The 20665-nt window shown below is 58.8% G+C and overlaps 1 protein-coding gene across 9 annotated transcripts; it reads left to right on the plus strand.

Moving 5' to 3' along the window:
• The first annotated feature begins 472 nt into the window (after window positions 1–472).
• ARHGEF37 (Rho guanine nucleotide exchange factor 37) lies at window positions 473–12706 on the plus strand. Of its 9 annotated transcripts, none has more exons than XM_052684815.1 (14): window positions 473–1080; window positions 2160–2309; window positions 3386–3822; window positions 4236–4359; window positions 4452–4599; window positions 5327–5526; window positions 6378–6508; window positions 6995–7099; window positions 7922–8032; window positions 8489–8818; window positions 8988–9116; window positions 9615–9810; window positions 10237–10409; window positions 10744–12706. In XM_052684815.1, the coding sequence occupies exons 3-14, from the start codon at window positions 3619–3621 to the stop codon at window positions 10951–10953; spliced, it is 2061 nt and encodes a 686-aa protein (XP_052540775.1). In that variant the 5' UTR covers window positions 473–1080; window positions 2160–2309; window positions 3386–3618; the 3' UTR covers window positions 10954–12706. The 9 variants fall into 9 exon arrangements, with proteins under 9 accessions (XP_052540775.1, XP_052540777.1, XP_052540776.1 ...); XM_052684820.1 differs by lacking the exon at window positions 473–1080 and having other exon boundaries at window positions 3386–3530; window positions 3608–3822; XM_052684817.1 differs by lacking the exon at window positions 2160–2309 and having other exon boundaries at window positions 3520–3822.
• The last annotated feature ends 7959 nt before the right edge of the window (window positions 12707–20665 follow it).

Consider the following 20665-nt stretch of genomic DNA (forward strand, 5'->3'; position numbering starts at 1 on the left):
CTGAGCCTTAACCTTTTGTGCAATTGGGAAAATCCCTCTGCTCTGGCCCATCAGCTGCAAACAGCTCTCCAGGAGTTGTTCAGTTTGGGCTGAGATGTTGGGAGGCTGCCCTCCCCTCTGGGTGCTTCTGCCGCAGCTGTGGGTACAAGCAGAGCCAGTGGTGTGTGGGGGTGACCCTGGAGAAGCTGTGAGCAAAAACAGGCATGCACCGAGGTTGCAGAAACCAGGGAGCCCAGCAGGAGGAGGCAGTCCTGCCCTGCCGCCTCCGCAGCGCTGCGCCCTTCTGTGCCTCCCCATGCCACGCTGCTGGATCACATGCCTGCAGGATCTAAGGCCACAAGGCTACAGCAGTCAGTGCCAACGGGGTGGAGAAGAGAGCAGGGCCCTTTAGATTGGCTTATTGAAACCTGGAAACACAAACAATTGTTCTAGACCAGCATGCACCTATTTGCTTTTCACTGCCAGAGCCTGGCAGTGGCAGCCAGCCCGCTCCCATGCCTTCCTGACTCCTGGTGAGCTCTGGAGTGGTGACAGCATGTCTGCATGGAGCTGTGCAGCCCCAGCTTGGGGTGGGATAGGAAGAGAACAGGGCTAGCGACACAGCAGGAAGGAAACTGCTCACACTGGGGAAAATCACTTGGCAGCACATTGGTCTTGCAAGGAAATCACCCTAGCTGTGCTATCAAGCATCCGAAAATACTGGTTGGAATTGAAAACATGCCTGGGGGAACACCCACAGCATGACCCATCTGGGGAGGAGTAGACAGCCGGGAATGCTGCCCCACTGCCCTGGCTGCTGGGGCAAGGGACGTGCTGGGAGGAGAGCACTGCCAGCCACGGTGTGACGCAGCACCGGGTGCTGATGGGAGCCAAAGTCAGTGACATACCTCCATGGCTTCGTTGGATGTGGTGGTAAGTGTGCCTGCCCAAGGATGGAGCCGGGAAGCTCCTGACACTGCTGAGATGCTGTCCCCAGGGGCACCTGGCCAGGCGTTCTGCTGCTCCAGAATGGACCTGGCTGAGGCTTGAGTCGCTGCTGCGGGGGAGAAAGAAAATCTGCATCCCTGCAGCCAGAGCCAGGTAAGGCCTTTGCTGCCAGCCCGTGTGGGTTGCTTGCACTCACAGCCCCATCCCCACGTGGCCATGTGTCTGCCCACTGTGCCCCTCTGTAAGCCCCTACGTGTGTCCTTTCACTGCGCCACTTCTGGATGCTCTGTGTCAGCCTGGAAAAATCCAGGTGCGGCTGTCACCTCCCTGTGGTTGGATGGGACGCGCTCGGGGGCGGCGGGAGTTGGCTGTGCACCAGCTGCTGCCGTCTCAATAGCTTGTTTACAAGGATGCAAATACTTCACAAGCGAAAAAAACCTGCAGCCTAAAACGTCCGTGAGTCCCGGTGGCACCGCTTCGTCGGCACTTTTCATTTCTGCTTTCTCCGAACCCCTTTCTGTGGCTGAGCAGCAGGGCAGCGCCAGCAGAGCGGGTGCCCAGGCACCGCACCGGGCCGCGCCGGGCAACTCCAGCCCCGCACAGCCGGGAGCGAAGCCATAAACAAACAGCCGCGGAGCGCCGGGTCGTACAGCAGCGGGGAGCTCCGCACCGCATCGAGCCAGCCGCAGCCGGGAACCCGCAGTCGGAGCTCGGCCGCCGCTGCGGGGCTGACCCGGCTTGGCGTTCGGGCACCGGCTGCAGGCGCGGTCTCCCCACCCCCGCCGCCGCTCCTCTCTTATCAGACCCGGGGGGGGCATCTGCGGGCGGTGCGGAGCCGCCGCCGCCGCGCTCCTCCTCGCCGCTCCCCCGGGCGTTGCGGGCGGGCCCCGGCCGGACCCTGTCCCCTCTCGCCGGGGGCCGCCCAGTCCCTCCCGCAGCGCGCTGTCATTGAACTCCCCCCGCTGCGGCTGCGCGGCCGCGGCTCCCGGCGCCGGCCCTGCAGGTAAGAGCGGGGTCGGGCCCGGGCAGGGGGGTCTCGGGCACCGGGGCGCTGCGGGGTGGGAGCTGGGGCCCGGCAGCCCCTGCCCTCCCCCGGGTGCAGCTCTCCTGCGGGGATGCGCGGAGGCTGCAGCGTAGCGCCGATCTGCAGGCAGGCCGAGGGGAGAGCCGGGGAATCAAACCTGCTGTCAGAACGGCTCCTTTTCAATTTTGTTATTTCTCCGCCGTTTCAGATGGGGGCGCAAAGAGGTTTCCTAGCCTGGGAGCCGTTCCTGGAGCATGGGAGAGCAGGGGTCCCCATATCGGCACGGGGACCGGTGGCACTCAGTGCTTGGTTCCTCGAGCTGCAGCCAGTGAGGAGTGGGGCAGAGCTGCACAGCGCGGTGGGTCCAGAGAGCACGGCAGCACCCTGAGCCCTGCCTTCCCCTCGGTCCCTGCATTTGTGTGCCCCTCTGCCGTGCAGAGCTTGAAGCACTTCCAGCCCCGGCCCCAATCATCTGCTCGTCTCTGGGGTGCGTCCCACTGTCTGGGGACCTCCGAGGCACCCAGTAGAGCGCAGAACAGTGTCCTGTGGCAGCCACAGATACGTAGGGGGTTGGGATGACAGCTAGCAGGGTAGAGTTCTCCTATAAAGCAAGCAGAGGCGCTGTGCCTGCTGTCTTAGCGCATGTATTTGTGTTCTTGCCAAGCCTAGCTCTCCTCCAGAGCAGCTGCGGGCATTTGCCAGGCAGGGGCACTCACTGCTGCAGCACCCAGCATTTGCTGGAGCAGCCTCCAGCTGAGGCTCTGGCTCAGCTCTCTGTTCCCACCACATACACCACGGCTGTGCAGCTGTGCAGGAGGCCAGGCTGCCCTAGGCTGGCTGTATCTCAAGGCCTCCTGCCTCACGCTGCCCCAGCGTCTGTCTGTGCCACCTGGAGAGCTGCGCCTTTCTCCTCAGCACCAGCATAACAGGGGATGTTCCCTGAGAAGGAAGTGCCGTGAATCAGCTCCCAGATTTTGTGCTCTCTACAAGGAGAGAGAGAGCCAGAGCAGCACTTCTGCAAAAAGCACTCTGAGCACCAGGGGCTCCCAGCGCCTCTGGCACCAGGCGCTCACGCCTTTGCCCACTCCTCCCCCCAATTTGTAAATCAGCTCTCCCTCCCATAGAAATGCCTGTTGTTCAGGCGTCACATAAATACTCTTTGTACTTTGAAAAAGACACTTGAATGCAAGGCAGCATGCCAGGCACTGCTGAGCAGTGACAGCCAGCCCGAGCAGTGCTGGAGCAGGCGTGGAGGTGGTGGAGCCCTGTGCTCCTCTTGGGGAGGGGCGCACAGCTGGTGCCGGGGTGCTGCTCTGGCTGCTGGGATTTGGGCACGACTGCTCAGCATGTCCCCATCTGTCTCACGTGGGTGCCTGCCCTTGACAGCCAGTCTACTTTTCGCTCTCAGCATTTTATGGTTTTATGTTTTTGGAGTATTGCCCTATCCATCCAGACCTTATCAGTGGTAGGAAAGCCTTGCTTGTAGATGTGAATGGCTTGTTGTCCCCTGGAGCAAGTGTGCATCCCACAGATGTGCCTATGGAAGTGCTCTCTGTCCCCTGGCATAGGTGGACCAAGTGTGAGCACCGAGCCGGACACCGCAGCACCAGTCCCTGTGGCTGCAGTTCAGCCCCTGACCCAAACTCACTCTTGCAGAGCATCTTGTCATGGCAAGCACCCACACAGAAGAGCCACTTGCTGAGAACACAGCCGACCATGATGCACACATCTATGAGGAGGTGATGCTCTGTGAGAGGATGGAGCACAGCCAGCGGCTGGCTGTGGAGGAGCTCATCACCACTGAAGCCAGCTATGTGCACAACCTCCAGCTGTGCCTGTCCGACATCCGGGCGCACCTCCAGAAGAAGCAGGTGAGGGCGCTGTGGGGTGAATGTGCCGGGAGCAGAGGGGCTCCCAGATCCCAGCAGGGCTGATGCTGAGGACAGCTGGGAGGGAGGCCAGTACCTGCGCCCTGATCCTTTCAGCCCCCCAGCTGCCCCCATCAGGCAGGGTCGTGGGTTGAACAGACATTATGTCTTAGCCATACAGCCATCGAAAGGCTTTAACTCTGCATCTGTAATGTTAGAAAGGCCTTGCCCTGCTTGGGAACAAAGCCAGGTCTTATCTCCAAATGCCTCTTGAAATGGAGCGTTTCCAGCTCCTCGGATGTCACATGAGGCTGCTGGAAGGATACTGGTGTTGAGAGAGTGCAGATGATTCCACAATGCCAGATCTTCCATCTCATCTACTTGGCTTTTTTCTGGGGCAATTGTGTTCCTTCCAGCTGCCTGGTCTTGACCTGGAAGGACTCTTCTCTAACATTGATGACATCCTCCATGTCTCCAGACGGTTCCTGAGGGGACTTCAGGACACTGCTACCCAGGAGCATGAGCAGCTGCTCAGCATCAGTAAGTGGAAAACAAACTCATATGGTATGTGGGGAGGAGACCCCTTCCCATAGAAGAGAACTGTCCCATCCAGCCTGACCCTCCTCCTCCAGGCACTCTGTTCCAGGAGTTCAAGGAGGAGATGGAGATGGTCTACAAGATCTACTGTGCTAGCTATGAGCATGCCCTCCTTCTGGTGGAGAGCTACCGTAAGGACCCCAGGCTGCAGGAGGAGATCATGGAGACCCTGACCACGACAGTGTAGGTACCCATGCCACCCCCTCCCTAGTGGCCTTGCCCTTCTCCTCTCTAAACAAGCTCCCTTCGTGGATAGGTACCTGCTCTGGGGTACCTAGTTGAGTGCCACATCTTCACAGCCTCTCCTGCATCCTCTGGGACCTGTCAAAGCACTACAGTTTGGGAATCTATTATGGTGGACTCCAAACCTGTGGTGGGGTGGCACCCATGGCTCCTGCCTGTTCCTCTCCCCCTATCACTGCCATCCAAAGGAGCTGTGCCACAGAGAATATGTATTTTCCAGTATCAGCAGAGAGATAGGCTAGCCCCAGTGGACATGGAGGACCCTTCCTGCCCCATCATTGTGGTCACAAACACTACAAGCCACTTGCATTTCCTCCTGCTTGCAGTATAGATGTGCTGTAGAGAGAGGGTCTGTGCACACAGCCTGGGGTGTCAGTCGTGCACCTCTCAGCCAGTCAAGCACAGTTCTGTTCAGGAGCACCAGATGCCTGCTGAGGCCTGGAACTCTCTTTGGGGCTGGCGGGGACAGCACGCTGGTGAGCACTGCCTGAGGATGCACAGCTGGGGTACTTGGACAGAAATCCACAGCTCACCTCTGGATCCCAGGCAGCAAAGCTTTCTTGGTGCTGGAGAAGGGCCAGGTTATCCCCAGAATGCTTGCAGAGAAGCCCAGAGAAGCATCGGTGCTGTCCTCCATGCCATCCTCACGCAATTCCCCCTCCTTCAGGCCTCACACAAGCGCTTCGGACCTCAGCTTCTTCCTGGTGATGCCGGTGCAGAGAGTCACCAAATACCCACTGCTGCTGGGCAAGATCCTGGAGAACACCCCTGCCAGCACCAGCTCTCACGCAGCCCTCGCTGCAGCCGTGCGTGCCATGACCCAGGTCAATGCCAACATCAACGAGTACAAGCGGCGCCGGGAAGTGGGTGAGCAGGGGCACGTTTCAGGCAGAGGGCATGGCACAGGCAGCGGGTGGCTGGGGAGGCTCAGTTCAACCCTGGTTGCGTCCCATTGGTGCTGCACTGATTCCTATTCAAGTCAGTTCAAAGCTCTCCCTTTCTCCTGTCCTTCAGCCATCCTGCCAGGTGGGGCTGCAGGCTGGGCTGCGTCCCAGCAGCTCCTGGCACTGTGGAACCTGGCTCAGGGTGGGTGCTGCACTCTGGGTAAGCTGCAGGAGCAGGGTGGCATAGGAGTGAGCACAGAACTGGTCCATCTGCATTCCCTGGGCTGGGGAGTTGAAGGAACAATCCTGCCCTTGGGATAGGAGAAATCAAGCTCCCCACAAATGCAAGCTCACTCTGCTTTTTGGTTTTCATGGTAGTTTCCCTGGGGCTGCCCTTCTTTGATGTGGGTTGTGCTTATTCTGTTGATCAGCCCCAGCCTTGCTGCTGTTCTCACCTTGCTTTTTCCATTTCACCCATTCAGGCTGCTGCTATAAAGCTTCTGCAGCCACATTGTTCTCTTGGTCACACCAGCATCCCAACAGCTGCCCCAGCACCGTGCAGGGAGGCTGCTGGGCTGCAGGGCTGTGATAAGAGCATGCTACCTGCAGAGAACAGCCAGGACGCAGTGCTGCAGGAGCCAGATCTGCACTGGTTTGCTGGTGGCTGCAGGCAGGATTTCTGGTCCCAGAGCACTGTTGTCCTATGAATGAAGGTCAAAGCACCCTCGGGGTCTCGCTGTACAGATGAGCAGCTGTGTGAGCAGCCCCTCACCTCGGGGCCGCCGGGCCGCTCACCAACAGCTCTCCTTCCCCTCTCGTGTCTCCCCGAGGCAGCCACCAAGTACAACAAGGCTGAGCAGCTGACGCTGCGGGACCGCTTGGCTCGGCTCAACACCCATTCCATCGCCAAGAAGACCACGCGGCTGAGCCGGCTCCTCATGCACGAGGCCGGCATCGTGGCCAAGGTGCGCCTACCTCCCTCCTCTGCCGCTTCTGCGGCTTTCCTCCTGCTCCGAGGCAGGGAGAGCCGAGCTCGGTGCTGACACCCAGCGGCCTGTGCTGTCATGTAAGCCCCCGTCCGCCTGCCGGGTGACCCAGTGTGGCTGTTGGTCTCCGATTCTAGCCGCTGCGCAGGCACAGACCTCCCTCCTTGCCTCATAAGTATCAAAGGGGAACATTTTGACCTCCGAAAGCCCTTCAGACCCGTAGAGCATCCCAGCGAAAGGATGCACACCCAGTGACACAGAGCACTGCTTGCAGTTAGGACATTTTCCCCAGCACCACGTCCCATGTAGTGCCCAAACACCCCGTATCGTGGCCCTTGTCAAACTCCTGGAGCCCCTCAGGGTCTCCCCAGCTCCAGCTTCAGGCTGCACCTTGTGTTGGCATCCCCTCTGCCCCCACCCCTCCCGTTCTGCCTGCACAGAGACAAGCCGCCCCTTGCCTTGCAGACAGAGGACAAGGAGTATGATGACCTGGAAGAGAAATTCCAGAGCGTGGCATCCAGTGTGGTTGCACTGAAGGAGAACGTGGCATCCTACCTGAAGCAATTAGAGGTAAAGCCCTGACTGTGTGCAGGCAACTTTCCCCATCCAGGCCTCAGGACCCTGTCTGGGAGCTGCAGAACACCCCCAAGCCCTCTGCAGACAACAGCTGGAGGTGCTCAGGGATTTGTGTTTCTCGGCTGAAACGTGTTGTTGTGCTGGGGAACTCACAGCCTCAGAAGATTGCTTCCATCCACAGGAGGCTGAAATGAAGCTAAGGCTTCATTGGCAGAGCTGGGTGTCAGTTGAGAAAAGTCAATCCTTACACTGATCATTATTTCAAAGTATCAAACAGCTGGAAGTGCTCGTTGTTCAGCCTGGAAATTCTTGCTTTACCAGGTATAAGGCACAAGTGTCCCCAGATGAGGCATGGCAGCAGACTTCCCTTCTGAGTGACCTGGGTCAGTAATTGCTGTAATTTTCTTACAGAGATCCTTCAGGCTGTCTGAAGGAAATGAAAGCATGAGTAATGGCAAAAAGACTGTCAGGAAGATCTCAGGAAATGGCAGAGGGGTCAGAGAGCACCTATGTCAGGATGGAAGGACCTTGTCCTGAAAATACTGAGAACGGTTCCCCACACTGGGATGACATGAAGGAAAAGGGGACAGGATGACTCCTTGTAGCCCAAACAGTGCATAAAAAGAGAAGAACACACGAGGATGGCAGTCTGTGTGCTAGTGAGATGTGGCAGGGAATGGCTGTTCTTTCTCCCCCTTATATTTGTGTGCACAACATGTATGGAGAGAAGCTCCCATGCTGCTGGAATAGTTACAGGATGCTGCACGGTGCTGGGCAGCTCCCAGAGGCCTGCCCTGATTGCTTTCTCCCTTCCAGGCATTCCTGCTGCCCACCCCACACAAGTGTGAGCTGCAGATGGAGGAGGGCCCTGCCCAGCAGTACCGCCGCCTCGCAGAGCACCTCCACTGCGCTGTGTTCCCAGAGTTTGTGAGTGCTCCTTCTTTGCAGAGCTCCTTTGGGATCAGAGCCAAGCATCTCTCACACCTCCTGCCAGGGCTGCCAGGGCAGGGGAAACAGACAGTGGGGTTCAGAATGGCCCGGTGCAGGGAGCATTCTTATCAATATTCAGCTTTGGGAGCCCATCAGCATTCCATAGATGGTGTCTGCCCTCAGCCCCACTCATTGTAAACATGGCCAAGATGGGCTTCCAAACAGTGCAGGCTGTGGCAGGGCAGACAGATCCCCATACTGGATACAGTTCCCCTGTAGGGAGCACCAGCCCTTCCCTTGCCCATGCTGCACAGGGTGAGACATGGGGTAAGCACACACAAGTCCTCCAGCAGGCTCCCAAGCCTTTTCTAATGCATAAGACAGTGTTGCATGCAGACAGCGGGGCCTGTCCAGTGGGGTTCCCATGGAGATTTGGGTTTTGTCATCCCACAGAGGCGCCGGCTGGACAGGCTTGTCTGGCAGCCCCTCTGCAGCCTGGCAGAGATGCTGGTGGGGCCGCAGCAGCTGGTCAAGAAGCGCCTGGACAAGCTGCTGGACTACGAGGAGATTCAGGAGAGGAGGAGCGAAACGGGCAACGTGACATATGATGAGGAAGCAGCCATGAACACCTATCTGGCCATCAATGCCCTGCTTGTGGCTGAGCTCCCGCGCTTCAACCAGGTGGCCATGCAGCTCCTGGAACAGCTCCTGGGCTCCTTCTGCGTCCTGCAGCAGGACTTGGCTGCAGAGGTTCTGCATGAGGCTAAAAAGGAACTAGAGCAGGTGAGAGGAGGAAAGCGGGTATCCTTGTGCTCATCCAGGCTTGCCTGTTTTAGCTGGGTTCATCCATCTCCCCCTCTAGCAGGCCCGTGGGGCTGCGGGCGCGGGCCAGGACCTATGGCAGCTCTGGTGAGCTGGTTGCATCCCACACTGACCTCAGCGTCCTTCACAGATGCCCCATGGCCACATGCTGCTGCCCGCTTTCTGGAGGCTGGTGGAGGACACCCTGCAGCAGTCAGGAGTTCAGCTCTCTACCTTCATCCAGGCATTTGAGACTGTCACACCAAGCCCTGTGCCACAGGTAGGTGCTGGAAATCATAAACTGATTAAGGTTGGAAAAGACCACTAAGATCATCGGGTCCAACCACAAACCCATCTCCACCGTGCTCACTTAGTGCCACATCTCCACAGTTCTTAGACACCTCCAGAGATGGTGACTGCACCACCTCCCTGGGCAGCCTGTGCCAAAGGAAGGGCTGACAATGAGGAGGCGCTGTGTCTGAGACCTCGTGGTGCAGGATGCTGGGGGCAGGTTGGCTCACACAGTGGCACAGGGGATCCCCACAGCCACAGCGCTACTCCAGAAGAGGCTGTCTGGGAATAACCAGAGCTGGAACAGCCTCAGCTTTTCTGGTTCTGAGCTCTGGTCTTCTCCAAACTGTGAGGAAGAGCAGATAGTGTGGAGAGTTTTCTCTAAGCACCCATTGGAACGTGACCACATGATGATAGAACATGCTCACAAAGGGCCTCAGTCTCCTGTGTCTCACTGAGTGCTCCTGTGTTTCTTGTTCCCCTCCAGCCCCTGAACCCTGCTGAGGAGCGGAAGGTCCTTTCCCTTGTGAGCAAACACGGCCCAGACAAGCTTTACCAAGTGACAAGCAACATCAGTGGCAGCAAAGACATGGACCTGACCTTGCAAAGGGGGCAGATTGTGGCTCTGCTGCAAAGTGTGGATACTAAAGGCAACAAGGGCAGATGGCTTGTGGATGCTGGAGGTACTGTTAACATTGCAGGGAGGCACCAGGGTCAGAAAACAAACCCAAACCACTTCCTCAGCTTGGATGAAACAGTGAGCCATTGTCTCCTGGACCCTCCTTTCCAGGACTGGCTTAGCCCAAACCCATCTGTGCTCTGCCAGCTACACCTGTAGCCATTGGCTGTAGATCTTGGGTTTCCTCATTTGTTCCCCAAAAGAGCACTTGTGAAGTGTCAAGACTGGGAAAGGAGAGTCCAGCCCACACAGAAGTGTCTTGAAACCCATTATTTGGGCTTTTGCTCTGGATGTACCCTAGTGATGGACACGTTTGAGTGGAGCTCCTGTGCTGTGCCAGCCACAGCCAAGTTCCCCTCCCTTCTCCTCCAACCCATCCTATGTGTGCCAGGTGGTGGAACCCCATGACCTGTGTGTGCATGTTCTCCAGGACCCCGAGGGTTTGTGCCTGCTGCCAAACTCCAGCCCTATTGCCTGGGACCAAGCCAGCAGCCCAGGATGCAGATGTCAGCCCTGGAGAGTGGTACAGAGAGAAGGCGACATTCTTATGTGTCACCTGAAGCTCCTAAACCCCAGGTGGCCACATTCACCCCGGCTTTCCAGGTGAGAGGAGAGGACAACCCAGGGCTGTTCCCAGCGACCCTGATAGCTCTCTATTCGTGGGCAAAGACACAGACCTGTTTTTCCAGCACACATACAACCATTTGTGTGCAGCTGTGTGCCTTGCAGGAGTGTCACAGCCGCCTGGGTAAGGCTGAGGTTTGCCTTTCTGGGACCTGGGGTGGACAGAGCAAGGGAATTGCGCACTGGAGGTCTCCATTGTCCCTACATCGATGTCCTTGGTGTCCCCTCTAGGTCCTACCCTGCCATGCATGTCCCTTTGCTTCCTAGCTCTGACTCTTGCTAAGTGCTTCCTCCTCTCCTCCTGCTCTCACAGGTGGTCGCTGGCTTCTCCTTCACAGCGCGCAGCCCGCAGGAGCTCAGCCTGCAGGCTGGGCAGCCCGTGGTGGTGCTGGAGCCACACGACAAGAAGGGCAGCACCGAGTGGAGCCTGGTGGAGGTGAACGGGCAGCGGGGCTACGTGCCCTCCAGCTACCTGCGGACAGTCCCTGTGCAGGAGCCCGTGGGCTGGAATCTGCCCGTGTGAGCAGCACCAGCGCAGCACCCGATGGCTTCGTGCCGCTCACGGAGGAGAGCTGTCTGATTGGCACCCGATGAGCTCGTTGCTGAGGGAGTGGCTGCACAGCCCTTGCCTGGGGAAGCAGCAGAATGTGGCCCAGGGGCGGTTGCAAGTGGGGAGATGTGCTTTGTGCCGCTGTGCACAAGGGCAGGAAAGTGCGAGGGTGCCACGTCCATGTGTGTTTGCTTCTGGCTGGGCAGCACGGAGAGAAGACTTGGGATGGAGTGACATGTGGCTGCAGCTCGGCAGGGATTCATTTTGGTGAGAAAAATGCCTGTAGTGGTGATGAGAGAACCATCCCTGAGTAAATCACGTCTGAGCTGCAAAGACCGCAGTGCTGCAAACGGGGCTCCAGCCTGGCACGTGTCTCTTGGAGACGTGCTCTCCACAAAACGGGCGGGATGACGCTCCCTTGTGCCCACCCACACGGCCCATCGCCATCTGGGCATTGGTTGCCCCCGACGCCGGCGCTCTGTCACCTCTCGGCCACCAAGCCCTACTCCTGCTACCTGCACTGCGGTGCGGTGCTGCCGAGGGCCGCTGACGCTCGCGGCGCGAGAAGCGCTCTGTGCGCGACCGCAGCTCTTGGCTGTGACGGTACGAGACTCCGGTGCGGCAGCAGCCGTGCCCGGCCCCGTGCCCACGGTGTGGCTGCGTGGCCGCGAGGTGGCGGCGCCGTCCCGGCACAGCTCAGCTCAGCTCAGCACCGCAGCGCCGCGCCTCCCGCCCGCGGCTCCTCCGGGATCTTCCGTTGCCAATCGCATCGCGTGGATCCTCGGTGCCCGCGGACGTTCCCTGCAGATGCTCTCCCCGGGACGTGCGCTGTTACGCGGTGTGAGGACGCGGGACACCGACATCTCTCACTTCTCCCATTCTATCACCCCAACTGCGCTGCTGCACAGAGGCTTCGGCTGCTCCCTCGGGGTCAGCGCAGGGCACGGGTCCCTTCCAGCCCAACCACGAGGAAGAATAAAGGGCACAAGCGTGCCTTTAAATAGCGCGGCGAGGACACGCTCTCCCGAGAGGAACGCTCTGGCCGGGCTGGTGGAACATGCCTGTGCCCGGGGGGCGGCTCCTGGCCAGGTGCCCACCTCAAGGTCAGGCATCGCCCAGAGCAGCAGCACGGCAGCAGGGCCGTGTGTGGGGCAGCCGCTCACCAGCCTGGGTTCCAGCTCGCGCAGGGCTCTGGTGGCGGTGGAGCTGGGTGGCACTGCTGCCCACAGCCTCCGCTGGCCAGCAAGGGACTCGGCGCTGGCACTGTGCCTGAGCTGATTCATATCCTGGACATGCTGGCATTTGGATGGTGTCCACCCAGAGGGTGCGACAACAAGGATCAGATCTGACCTGCTGGCCCTGGGCCGGCTTGTTTGTGTGCGAGGCGCACAGTGACCGAGGCACGGCTGGCATCGCCGAGGGAAGAACGGCATCCATGCAAACTCCAAGGCCTGGTTCCCAAACCTGGGTCCATCCCAGGGACGCAATGTGTGCAGGGCTGTGGTGTGTAGGGAACGCAGGGCTGGATGCAGAGCAGCACGTGCAGCAGGATCTCAGGACCCAAGGTACCTGCAGTGCTGCGCTGCTGGGGGGCTGAGCCCCGCAGATGGTGGCCACAGGGCTGGGAGTTAGGAGCACAGGCATGAGCGGCACTGCTTGCTCCCGTCTTGCACAGCCAGCACCTGAATTGTTTAATAAAGTGTGAAATTGCTTTCATGCTCTGCTACCTTTGCTGACACGGACCATCATTACTGCCTCCCCCCACCCCCCAGCCAGCCGCTGGCTGCTGCCAAAGTCCCTGCTGTCACAGAGCTGCCAGATGAGCTGCTGGCTCACACGGCACCCAGCTCAGCTCCACAGCACAGCCACAATGCACACCCTTCCCTTCTTCCCAGCCCCATAGCAGAGCTCCACTGCTGTGGATGCAGAAACCCAGCCATGAGGCTGGGTTGGGGCTGCACACCCCATTTTTCCCCGTTCCCCTCTTCAGATGGCCCTGGGGATGCTGAGAGATGCTGCACACTGCAACATCAGCCAATGCTCTGCAGGGAACACAGGACTGCCTCACCGCCAAGGTGGACCGATGGCTTTTGAGCCACCTGAACGTGCTCAGAAACCATTTGCAGTCTTAACAGAGATAATCAATCACTGTGCTCCTGCTCTGGGCCTAGCTGCTGAGGATGGCTCTCCTGAGCTGAGGGCTGGCAAGGCTGGTGAGGACTGTGCTGCCAGCAGGGGAAACGTCCCCTCGAAAGGACACAGATCTCTGCTCTTTCCTTCCTGCAGGAGGGCAGTCTGTGCCCCTCTGTGACAGGAAATGCCGAGGGAGCCAGGCGTGGGATGGGTGCAGGGATCTGCAGGAAATGCCAGGCAACAGAGATACTTTGCCCCAGGGAAAAGGTGTCATGTTCTTCCAGCCACTGATAAAGTTAAACCCTTGATCTTGTTAAAGATTTAGTCCAGAAGGCGAGTTTAGATGGGACATGCACGCTGCCGGTGCTGCCCAGGCACAGGGACAACTCTGCTGCCCTCCTTCCTGCGGGAAGGCTGCAAGGCTGCAGGATCAGCCCTATCCCAGGCACAACAGCATCAGAGCAGAGGGCATCACAGTCCTTAGCTCTGCTGTGCTGCGGAGGAGGCATGGGGAGAGCAGGGGAAGGCTGGGCACAGCCTGGCATTGTGGAGCCCTGCGCCCCGTGCCCGGCTCTGGGTGACGGAGTGGTGCCCCGCAGCTCACCCTGTGCTGTAACCCTATAGCCCACGCTGCCCCTGCCACCTCCTTGTGCTGCAGCTCAGCCAAATGCCGCGGGTGGGGGGAGGCTCTGTGCCACCGTGCTGTCAGCCTGCCCCTGACGTGAAATGAGTCAGCTGGAGCAGCCCATAGTGCCGCTACCCCTCACGGACAGCCGGCTGCCCCCCCACCGCTCCCCATATCCCTGCTGTGTCCCTGCAGCACACAGCCCAGGATGGCGCTCCTGGAGCAATGCACCTTTCTCTCCCTGCCTGTACCTCCTCCCCTGGCAGCGGCCCAAGGCAGAGCCCTGCAGGCTGTCCCTTCCCCAAGGTGACCCTGCTGGCGGGTGTGCTGCGCTCCTCGGGGCTTTCCTGAGGGCACCTGAGGTGAAGGCAGCGTGCGTGGCAGGGGGTATGTGTGTGCAGGGCACAGGCTGCTGGGTTTGGTGACAGCTGCCCACAGTGGCAAATGGCCTAAACCCATATCTCAAGGGCTCCTGCTGCACTTGTGGGTGGCCACTCATGGTTGTCACAGTGGTAGCAAGGACTGTAAAGGCACCCCAAACCCCCAGGTTCTGTACCTTCAAGCAGCTCCCAACCATAGGTGCACGCTGCTGACAAAAACTCCCTTTGTGTGCTCAGCATCCCGGCTGGAATTCACCTAAACACACCCCGGGGAGGAGGGGATGGGTGAAGGGCGGGGAGAGGAAAGCTGCCTGCTGTTTGTTTTTGCTAATGAAGCCCCATAATCAAATCATTTCAATTTTAATTGTAAAGCCAGCAGGCAGATTTCTGTCTCCAGATGGGATGCGATATGAATAGCTCAGGGCTAGCCACGTTCTGCCCTCACCTCAGTGCCTGCCCAGAGGGATCCCCAAATAAGCCTGGGGAGTGCTCAGGGTCTCTTCTGCTCCCCCATCCCAACAAAGGGACCTGCAGGTGCTGTGCTGCACTGAATGGGAGCAGTGGAACAGGAGTTGTTCCCCTGGTTTATATCCCAGGGTACATGAGCTTGCACTGACTGCTTTGTTTTTGGGTGTTTGGACATGCGAATGAGAGAAGGAAAGAAAAATAAATGGAATAAATGGGGTCCAATCTGTTTTTCGGATAGCTGCAGTGCTACCCTCCAGCCTCAGTGGGATATGTTGAACCTGGAAACAAGCAGCTGGGAGAGGAGAAATTGTCTATACTCAGTAAGACACGTGCCATGCCCAGCTTTGTGTTTAAGCTGCTGGGAGCTGGGTGCCAGCCACCAAACCCAGGTGATGCTGTATAGGTAATTGCTGGATCCCTGCATCCTGTAAGGGGTGCAGCTGCTCGTATTTCTGACAGCACTCCAGGCACCCTGCAGGAGGGCTCCAGGCTGCGGGATGAATGGTGTGGAGCAGCACCAGCACCCCTTGGCCAGGCCTGCGCTCTTCTCTCCGCTTTCTGCTCCTGTCCGTATGGCTGCACCACCAGAGCCAAGCACACCAAATCCAAAGTCATCCCCAGGGCCGCTGCTGCCGGTGGGCTCACCCACAGACCTGCTTGTCTGCTGCCCAGGGCACAGCCCACGCATGTGTCTGTGAGCAGTGGGAGCGCGGGCACGGAACAGCTGCTGGGAATTTAAATGACCGCTCATGAATGCCGGTTTTGTTTTGTCCCAGACGCGGCTGCGTTCTGCCTGGGAGAAGCAGCATTCAAATGTGGCTGATCACAGGGCTCTCCCCTGCAAATGAAGCTGGTCTGGGAAATCCGGGGAGAAACGGAGCTTGAAAAGAGCCTTGGAGTGACTCCTGTCCCTGCACGGCCCTGCCGAGGGAGCAGTGGGCAACCAGGGCAGGGAATGCAGCGGTGGTGTGGGGACATGGGGACGTGGGACCTGTGATATATGACATAGGCACATGTGGAGACGTGGACATGGGAGCCAGCTGCGCTCCCCTACAGCCCTGATGTGCAGCCAACACAGGGCTGGGCTTGGGGAGACAATGCCATTCACAGGACAGGGTCAGCAAGACTAGAGGAGAGAGCAGGTCTCCAGGGACAACCTGGAGGTGAAGATTTTGGCCTGGTCAGGGTGGGAAATGCTGTCCTGTGACCAGGCTTATGCCACCAGTTGCCACCACTGACTCAATACATGCTGCCAAATGCATGCCCTGGAGATCTGGTTGTGAATGAATAAACAACATTTCTTATTACGACTGCTAATGGGATACCAGCCCATGACAATGTAGATATTTTAATAATACAGAATTCTTTTAATGAAGAAGCTTAACAAACTAAATTACTTCCCAACATTTGTATATGTCATATTTGCTCATTTATGCATGCAGTAAATGAAATGAACATTACCAAATAGTTAGAAAATAGCAAGCATACACAAGAAGCACTTGTATGAGAACAGAATCGGGCACTGCTTTGCTCAGCACACGCTGCCTCACACTGCAGCCGGGCATTCCCTCCCCAGTGCTACACTGCACAAAGCAGTGATGCAATGGCAGAGCTGCCCCCACTCATGGCCAAGGATTCTGCAGCTGCTGCAGTTGTGACAGCCCCGGTTGCTAAACCCCTGTAGCAAATGGTGCTTGCAGATGGAGGGCTGCAGCCCTCACTTGGATCCCGGCCAGGAACCTCTTAGTTCATGGCAATGGTGCTCTGCACCATGGTGCACCTCCACACCTCCGCTTGGTCTGCGTGCACACCTGTAAGGATGTGAGATGTGTGGGCAATGCACCCCGCTGCCTCCTCCTCCCCTTGTGTCACTCGGTGTGTTTGGATGTAATTCCCCTTCTGGTTCTCTGCTCATGGGAATATTATGCCCAGCCCTTTGTTGGACAGGTGAGCTGCGTGGCTGTGTTCCTTCCCCTCCTAAGGAGCCGAGAATGCACGGAGAGATGGAAATAGCCCTGGCTGACACAGATACCTGTGCAAAGCAGTTGGGGCCTGCACTTGCTTTTGTAACTGCATGCTGCATGGCGATGAGTCAGCCAGCCCTGCGCTGCAGGCAGCATGCTGCGGGATGGCTGCAGCCCTCACCACGCCAAATCGGTATCCATTGGTCTGGGAAAGAGCTGTGCCCCCCCAGAAAGGGTGCTCAAAACACAGCCAGCACATGGAGAAGCTAACAGGGAGAAGGATGGCAGCAAGAACATCTTGCAGCTTTTTCAGCTCTCTAGACACTTCCAAGCGGCAGGAAGGAGCGTAAGCTGTGATCGTGCTGCATTCTCTCTGTTGCTATGTGCAGAACTGCTGCCTGCAGTGTTCAGGCCTGGCTGCAGGGCTCAGCCCCCAGCTGGCATTGCCCACACCCTGGGACCAACCCAGAGGGATGCAGAACCCCAGGGTGCCGTTATTGCAGCCACCGGCACAGGCAGCACTGCAGACAGGGACGAGGCGGGGGACAGCGGGTGACATCAATGGGATATGACACATGCTATGAACGCAGTGCGAGAGCTGGAGTGAGAGCGTAAGCAGGAGGAACACGGAGCATACGGCACAGCTCCCGTTGGGCCCTGCAGGCACACGGCCTCCCAGTGCCAGCGCTGCACGAGCTGCTCGTAGGAGGCGCACCGTGGTGCCCAGCCCAGGCAGCATCGGGGCACAAAGCTGTGTGCAAGGAGCAGCCTCTCTGCGATAAAGGGCTTCTGGGACCCCATGGAGACACTGTCCCCAAACAGGACAGGCTGCCAACCCTGCACCGTGCCCATGCTCAGCTCTGGTGTGCAGTGCAGGGACTGGGTGCACAGCTGCCGTGTGCTGCTCCCCCGCAGGGACGTGAGTCAGCAGCAGCACTGTGGGGAGACAGTGGGCATCCCGGGGTCCTCACACAGCCCACACAACTGGCAGCAGCCCCATTGCATAGGAGACCTCCCCGCCCTCCTCAGCTCCTTGCTCTGGGAAATTCCCATCTGTTTCAGCAGCTAATCCTCAAACCCCACGTGTCTCTCTCCACAGGTTTCCTCTGCAATAACAGCCTGACTTCAGCATGTTCAGGGAAGCAGCTTTGGAGATGAGCAAGCTGCAAAAGCAGGCTGGACCAGCAGAGCCTATGCTGGAGCAGCTCCATCCCTGCCTCTGCTGTGGGCTAAGAGCTGCAGCATGCCGAGCTCTGGGGCAACTGTGATGTCCATTCCACACGGGGCTTTGTGTCACAGTGCAGCATCGCTTTGGTGGAAGAGCAATGGATCCAAGGAGAGGAGCCCAGCAGAGATGCTCAGTGCCACATGGAGCAGCACAGCTGGGAGCCCTGGGGACAGTCCCACGGTGCCTCATTTAACGTATCATAGAATCATTAAGGTTGAAAAAAACACAACGACCATCCAGTCAGACCATCAGCCCATCACCCACGCAGGTGACAAGGAGAACACGCCATTGAGTGGGGCTGGCGAGCTCCCGGGGAACCCCGTGCTGTAACCAGGAGGACCCCACTCAGCGCCGCTTCCACCCCGCGCCGCTCGGCCCTTACAACATCTCCCCCTCCGCAAACACAGCGGCTGAAACCCGAGCACGAGGGCGGGCGCTGGCGCGGGGTGGCTCCGGCCGTGGCGCCGCTCATTGGCTCCGCTCCGCGTCCCGCGTTGGCCTTTGGCAGTCCGAGGGCACTCAGCCCGCGTCCCCCCCGACCGCTGCCCTAATGACACGGCTCGCCCTCCCAAAGGGCATGTGCAGCTTCTTGTTATATTTTACCTAGGCTCTGTTATCCCCGGGGCAGACGCTGGCGTGGGAGCGGGGTTGGGGTCGGCACGCTCAGCCCCGTTGTGGGGAGGCTGCGGGGCTCCTCCTCTTGCAACGGTCTCAGCTGCCTGCCCCTCTTTGAGGAATCAGGAAATTTCTGGTGCCTGAGATTATGAGAGGTGGAGAGACCAAAAACCAGCTTGGCCATATCACGGGACAGAAAGTGTCATTGCTTGGGGACGTTGGCTCCTTCAGGGCTGGGGCTGGAGGACAGCAGTTGGAGGAGGGCCTATCTGCCCTGGCAGAGGGCTGAGAGCTGCAAACCGTAGCTGACACCTCTTCAGTTACAAGAACCAGTGGGCCTGAGCTCTGCCAGCCCTCCTGCTTGCAAAACTCAGGTTTTGATTTAGAGAGAAGTCACAAGCAATTGATAGTGAAACTTCACCATGCTCTGCGTGCAGCCAGAGAAGGGAGCACTGCATCCTATTCACACCACTACGGGCAGGACACGCTCCATCCCCACCTGATCACTTCTGAGGAGGCAGAACAAAGCAGTGAGACATCTTGTCCTCCTTCACCACCTCCCTGGGGCTCTCCGTTGTACAGGGGAAAAGCACCAACCAGCACAGAAAAGCACCGGGGCTGTGCGAAAGCCCAGAGCAGGCAGGAGCAGAGGGAGCATCCAAGCACCGCCGCGCAACCACGTCAGCAGCTGTGCTTCGTCCCCCAGGATCCTGTCGGACCCCAGGGACACAGCCAGCAGCACGTCCTCTCTGCAAGGTGTCCCCATTGTCCCACCTGCGCTGTCCTCCACTCACCTGCTGGCACAAGGGTCTGTCCCCAGCTGGCCCTGCCCAGTCTTGCGGCCAAACGGAGCCCTGTGCAGAGGAGCAGCTGGGCGGTGTGGGCTGTGTTTGGCTCTGCTCTGCTCCTTGGGTGCTCGCATACTCAGCTGGGAGTTTTTGAAACTCAGGGCTATGGGGGCTGGAGTTTCGAGCCTTTTACAAATGGTTTTCATAGATGGTTACTTCCCATTTGAGTGCAACTCATATAAAGGAAATCACGAGATACACGAAGGAGAACCTCACTTGTCATTCAACAGATTTGGCTTGAAAGCCCACATTCAGCGTGAGGCCCTGCAGCCCTGCTTCTCCCCCAGCGAGGCAAACACCGCTGCCGACAGCTCACCTCTCCCTGTACTGCATGCAGAGGGGCACTGGGGCCGCACTGCAGGACCCTGGGAGCACAGCCCTCCTCTGCAGGAAACCACCCGTGTCCCAGAGCCATTTCCTGCCCTCCTGCCATGTGCAGTGGTGTGGGCTGCAGGAAGCACTCTGGGGCATGGAGCCCTTGGGGGAGGGAAGTTTTACTGTGGTGAGGCAGCGTTAGAAGCGCCTTGGGTTGCAGTGCTGCTTAACAGTAATCAGTACTAAAGCAGCACTGCATGGGGAAGAGCTTTGGCAGCTTCTCTCTCACTTCTTCCATCCCAGCAGCAGAACCCCACGTTCCAGCTCTCAGCAACCTCGTGCTGCCTGTGACACTGTTGGTGTAGAGCTCGGGGCACAGGGAAACCCAATGCAGCTGCTGCTGCCGAAGGGTCTGCAAAGAGCCTTTGGAACAAGAGCAAGGAGCGAATGCTGATGGGCAGCATGGCTTGGCTGCTGGGGGAAGGGACCCTCAGCACAGCCATCAGAACACAGCACATGCCTCCCCACCTCATGGCCTTGCCACATCAGCAGCTGGACACACAGGTGTCCGGCACCAAGCCCTCTGATGGGACTGGAGGCCGCAGCCCCTTGAGCTGCAGGTGCTGCCACTCGGCTCATTGGGCAGCAGCTAATTCAGGCTGCAGCAGGGAGCCCTGCTCCTTCCCGTGTAATTGCAACGGCTAAGCAAATAGAACATTCGTGAGATTTTCATCCTGTCATCAATTATTTCTAACAGGGCTTTTAGCGTGCATATGCCTCAAAACCTGAGACAGAAAACGATACACGTGACATCGAGATGCTCGCTGTAGGCACGCTGCTGTGAGGAAGGCGGCCCGAAGTCCTTCTGCCTCTCTCTTCCCACTTTCTGTCCCCCGGAGCAGCTCTCCCGCCCGGAACCCCCCGCCCACCCCGCTCTCCTGCAGCCCCCCGGGACGCACCCCGGTGCAGCTCAGAACCTCCCGGCGCAGCGCTGCCCCACGCGCGGCCGCAGCTCTGCGGGTCCCCCCGGCGGGGCGGCGCGGTGCCGTCCCCCCCCTTTCGCCGCCCCCCCGGGCTCCCGCAGCCGGCGGGCGGGGGCTGCTGCCGGC

Source organism: Tympanuchus pallidicinctus, unplaced genomic scaffold, assembly GCF_026119805.1.
Source record: "Tympanuchus pallidicinctus isolate F22 unplaced genomic scaffold, pur_lepc_1.0 scaffold21, whole genome shotgun sequence".
Taxonomy (NCBI): Eukaryota; Metazoa; Chordata; class Aves; order Galliformes; family Phasianidae; genus Tympanuchus; species Tympanuchus pallidicinctus.